The sequence below is a fragment of the Oryza glaberrima genome, chromosome 10 (genome assembly GCF_000147395.1).
Source record: "Oryza glaberrima chromosome 10, OglaRS2, whole genome shotgun sequence".
In the NCBI taxonomy this organism is placed as follows: domain Eukaryota; kingdom Viridiplantae; phylum Streptophyta; class Magnoliopsida; order Poales; family Poaceae; genus Oryza; species Oryza glaberrima.
This window is the reverse complement of record NC_068335.1, coordinates 17519872-17524948: the sequence shown is the minus strand read 5'-3', so window position 1 is coordinate 17524948 and position 5077 is coordinate 17519872. Positions and strand designations below refer to the sequence as shown.

At 38.4% G+C, this 5077-nt stretch overlaps 1 protein-coding gene across 1 annotated transcript; it reads left to right on the top strand.

Moving 5' to 3' along the window:
• Window positions 1-360: 360 nt before the first annotated feature.
• LOC127785921 (replication protein A 70 kDa DNA-binding subunit B-like) lies at window positions 361-2783 on the top strand. Its single transcript, XM_052313259.1, has 10 exons — window positions 361-493; window positions 578-680; window positions 838-980; window positions 1062-1140; window positions 1224-1344; window positions 1428-1582; window positions 1666-1787; window positions 1852-2016; window positions 2474-2554; window positions 2644-2783. Exons 1-10 carry the CDS (start codon window positions 361-363, stop codon window positions 2781-2783), a joined length of 1242 nt encoding a protein of 413 aa, XP_052169219.1.
• The last annotated feature ends 2294 nt before the right edge of the window (window positions 2784-5077 follow it).

Genomic DNA, 5077 nt, shown 5'->3' with positions numbered 1-5077 from the left:
GAGAAATCTTTATTTCCGATCTGATTCGTGGTGATGAGAATGAGCGCCTTTGTGTTCGATTATCTAGACTCTGGGATTTCTGTGATGCTAAGGATGAAAGTAAAATTTTTCACAAAGACCTTGTGTTGCTTGATGCAAAGGTAAGATAGTTCAGCAAGTAAATTTTGAGTTCGATAATGCTTTACATGTTTCCTTACATTGATTTGTCATATTATATAGGGTAATAGCATCCATGCACAGATCTTTCCTCCTCTTACGGAAAAGTACAAGCCTCTGCTTACAGAAGGAAAAGTCTATTACTTAGACTCATACACTGTCAAGTATGGAAATAGGTTATACAGGCCAGTTCCCAATGAAATGATGATCCTATTTACTACTTGGACTGAAATTGAGGAATGCATTGGTGGCCCTGCTGATTTCCCTACTATTGTGTACTCCTTAACATCTTACAATGATGTTCCAAATCTGGTTGGCAATGCTGATCGCTTTGTTGGTATGCCCATTGCTGTTATGTCTTTACAAAGTTTATAAATTACTCTGTTGGCTCTGATATTTACAACTTTTCCATTTTCCCCAGATGTTGTGGGTGTCATTACTGAGATAACTACACCGACAATGCTACGCCCCAAGTCAAGAGAAGCTGACAGCTTAAAAAGGACAGTTCAAATTTGTGATGCCAAGTAATGGTCTCTCAACCTGTTGTTTCTTCTCCTAGCTATATTGATTTATATTATATACTAACCAGTGGACTAACCTCAAACACAAACAAGAACTAGCATAGGGCATTTAATTTTTTTAACATGCCTCCCAACTTTTTTTTTATGTTTACACAAATAGCAACTCTATTTTAAATGTCGCTCTTTGGGGTGAACGAGCACTGGCCTTTCAAGCTGAGGATATATACAATGCTGGTAAAAAGGAACCCCAGATTGTTCTCTTTGTTGGGACACTTGTCAAGGACTACACCAAGTCTGGGATAGGTGAGTTCTAATAGAAAGCAACAAAATATACCTCATACATACAACATATATATGCCATATCTAATTATTGTACAAATGTAGGCTTGGCGCTGTCTGGATGTTCTGCATGCAAGTGGTATATTAATATCGATATACCTGAGATAGCTGAACTAAAAAAGAAGTTAGTGCATAATTTCCTTTTTGCATGTGCAGATTCTAAGATAGGTATGCTGTACATATTTTCTCATAACAATCGTTATACAGGCTTGGGGAAAAATTGCAGCCAATCAAATGGGTTGAAACAGCAGCCACTGTATATGAAGATGACACTGTTGAGCGAAAGACTGTGGCAGAGCTTAAGAAACTCAATCCTCACAAATGTCGGGTTAGTGTTGGGTAGGCTAGATTCACATTGTCTATCAGACATTGCTTATTTCTTATGTTGTTTCTCTTTGTTCATTGGTGCAGAGGCTTCGATTTATAACCAGTGTAACTATAAGAAAAATCTGCAACGAGAACTCTTGGTGGTATCGTTCCTGCCAGAAGTGCTTCAAAGGAGCAAAGCCATATGGATACACGTACAAGTGCGGCAGCTGTTCTTGGATTGGAATGGCAACACCAAGGTAAAGTAACGATTATTGTCTATTTTGACATAACAAGTTCTGTTCCATTCAATAACTCTCATCTTTTGCGATATAACATGCAGATACAAGCTAGCACTCACAGCAGGTGATGACAGTGATAACACCGAGTTTATCCTCTTTGGGAAAACGGCTCAACGCCTCGTGCGGAAGCCAATTGAAGCTTTGATTGACAAAATACCAGAAGGTTCTAACTTCATCCCAGATGAGATAACATGCTTGCTTGAGAAACAATTCGTCTGGAATGTCAGCATCACAGAGAACTCAGAAACTGCGAGGTTTCATTCCAAGTGAACAGCATAATCTCAGGGGATACTTCTGGACAGCCTCTTCTACTTATGTCCCCAACATCTTCTCAGACTTCATCAGCTATGATGTCACATGGATCAAGCAGTGCTCTGTTGTCACCAACAAAAGTAATTAAGGTTGGTTGTTCTTCCCCACCATCCACTGCAACAGCTTCTCCATCTGCGGCAATTAGCACACCCAAGAAGCAGGCTTTACAGTCCTCAACACCTCACACGCCAACCAGCAAGTTCTCTTGTGCTCCAACAGAACAAGTAATCTCACTTGACACGCTTTTTCCATCGATGGCTCAGAAAGTTCAGGATAAAACTGCAATGGTATAAATTTCATAATCTGTCTAATCTTTTTATCTTAACACAATTTATGTTATTACTCTTGGCTACACAGTACCTTACTTCCCTTTTTGTAGAAAGCAAAGGTTGTGGCTGTGCATGATAAGACTTTAATCCCAGTTGCTCCTTCGCCCGCTTCTGCCACTACCTCCAAGAAGAGGTATAACTGTTATCTCTCATTGTCCTGTTACTGAATTTTCCACATCCGCTTATACTAAAATATGTCCTTCAACAGAGCGCACCCTTCTTAGACAACACCACCAGTTAAGAAATTGTTCACTGAAGATAACAACAAAGAGAAGGATGACACTGATAGGTATACTCACCAACTTATAGCTAATACCAAATTATAAAACATGTTAGTATAGATATAGTTTCTAACAATGTGTTCTCCTTTTTTTTCAGTGCACCAGCTGATGCTTAATGCATCATTCATGTATCCCCAGTCAAGCATTTTGGTCATCATCCAAGTTGTAGCGTCTCCATCAACCTTGTTTGAAGTACAAGAAACAATGGTGCCCCTGAGACTTCTGTCTCCTAAATGATGCTACATGTCTAAGCCTTTTGCTATAAACTATGCCCGTCTCTTTATTACTTCAAGCCTTTTGGAACCATCCTTATCTATATATGTATGCTATTGTTGCTGTTATGTTTAGTATGCTCCAGCTATATGCTCAGGATCCATTACAATTGCAGCTAACCTAGCAGAGCAATGGGTCCTGAACAATTAGCAGAGACATGGCCACATGTTACTTTATCATTCTGTTATGTCAGACAAATATTAAGACTGCTTATGGTTATATCCTCAGCTATCTTCAGATCGTTACGTTGTTGCTATGTTCCATGGAGTTGCTATCTTTACCTGTGTTACATTGCCAGCAGTTACCTTCTTGTTTGTATCTTCATAGTCTCTCTGCAATGGCGTGCCCTACACTGTTTTTAATGAAAAGTATGAATGTCGTTCTTGCTATATCCGGTACATGTAAACATTTGTCACTTTTAAAACTGTTTGTTTGCTTTTTATGAAACTATACTTTTTGTTCTGTCATTAGCACCCTGATAGGGCGCGCATAGCGCGCTCCTATGTCTAGTGATATGAAAGCGAGGTATGGTGTGTGAGAGCCATATAGCAGGGATGGTCAAAATGACAAATGATTTTACTTGTCTCTCACGACATGAATGTATTGCGAAGAATTTTCGAGCAATTTGGGACATATGAGGTGGTACATGAATTGTGTTTGTGTTTCCTCAACTTCAGTCTTCTTTTAACATTCCAAAAGTTTTGAGGGAGATGGAAAAAATCAGTTACAGTGAACATGGCCAGCTTGGTTGGTCGACCAGCTTAATTTTCAGAGAGACTGTGTCCACTTATTTAATGGGACAAAGCGTAAAAATGCCTAATATATAATTTTGAAAATGTGAAACCTTCTTTTGTTCGTGTGGTTTCGTATCCATGATTCCATGATCGAATAAACCTTGCCATTAACAAGTTGAGGCAAACGGTACTAATGGAAAGACTGTAAGACAACTGAGCATTTGAAGTGTGAACTCATTATTAAGCACAAACTAGAGGCAAATTATCTTACTGATTTATTGCCACCAAATCTAAATCGCTTTGCTGTATAATACAGGCATACAGCTAAACTCGCCCATTTTTATGGTGCAATTTGGCTTCATAGATATTTATTGAAGAAAAAAAAACAAACACAAATCACAGATAAATATGATTTTCCACATTTTTCATATCGCTAGTAGTACAGCTCATTTCTCTATTCGTTGTAATTAATGTCATCAAACAAACTTGAAATCAGTCAAACTTGGAATTGATGGTGCAATAATATCACCATACATGCAGAACACATATTTCTGCGGCAAAAGCAGAGTCGTATCCACCTGTGGCTCTGCCAAGTTCCAAATTAGATCGTCGGAACATGCCTTCAAACAAATTAATTAAGTGATCATCGGACATGCCCTGCACTGCAGGTCGCAAGTTGCTTGTTGAATTTATTTTTCTTTTTTTTCCTTTTTCTAATTGTCTGTCTTTTTATTATCTTAAAAAAAATTGTCTGTGTTTTTCGTCAGGGTCTAGCTGGAGTAATGGGCATACTTGTTGCCCTTGCCCATATCATTTCAATTTCATCATCTGGGTAATTAAATGGGAAACACACTAAAACTGCGAAATGCAATTGCAACAAGAAATGTTAGGGGAAAAAAAGGGTTATAACAAAGTTGATAGTGGTATATGCTGAGCAACACGTACCGAAAACTAACAGCGGGTCGCATGGATGACTGAGGAATTGGAATGTTTTCGCGTGGAATTATTATTTGCACGAACGGGGATATACGTGCGATAAAAACGTCTCTCTCTCACGTAATTTCTTCATATAAACCAGACACAGAGGTGCTCCTAAGTTATAGGTACTAACAATGGTGTGATGCCCGCTTATAGGAATACATACTCCCTCCGTCTCATAAAAAACTAACCAAATACTGAATATAACACATCCAAGTACAAATGAATTTGGATATGTCTCCGTCCAGATTCGTCTTCCTATGATGTGTCACGTCTAATACTAGATTCGTTTTTTAAGGGCGAAGGGAGTATGCGATGAAGGGGAGAGAAAGATGAGAGAGAAGATTGACATTTGTTAGATAATACTCTCTTTTTGTCTTAGAATATAAAAACTTACGACTGGATGTGACTCAACCTAATACTATGAATATGTCATATCTCATGCATGTCCCCTGTCTAGATTCGTATTAATAGGTTGAGTCATATCTGGTTATAGACAACCTTATACCGCATATATACATCACATACTATCTATCTCTACTATTA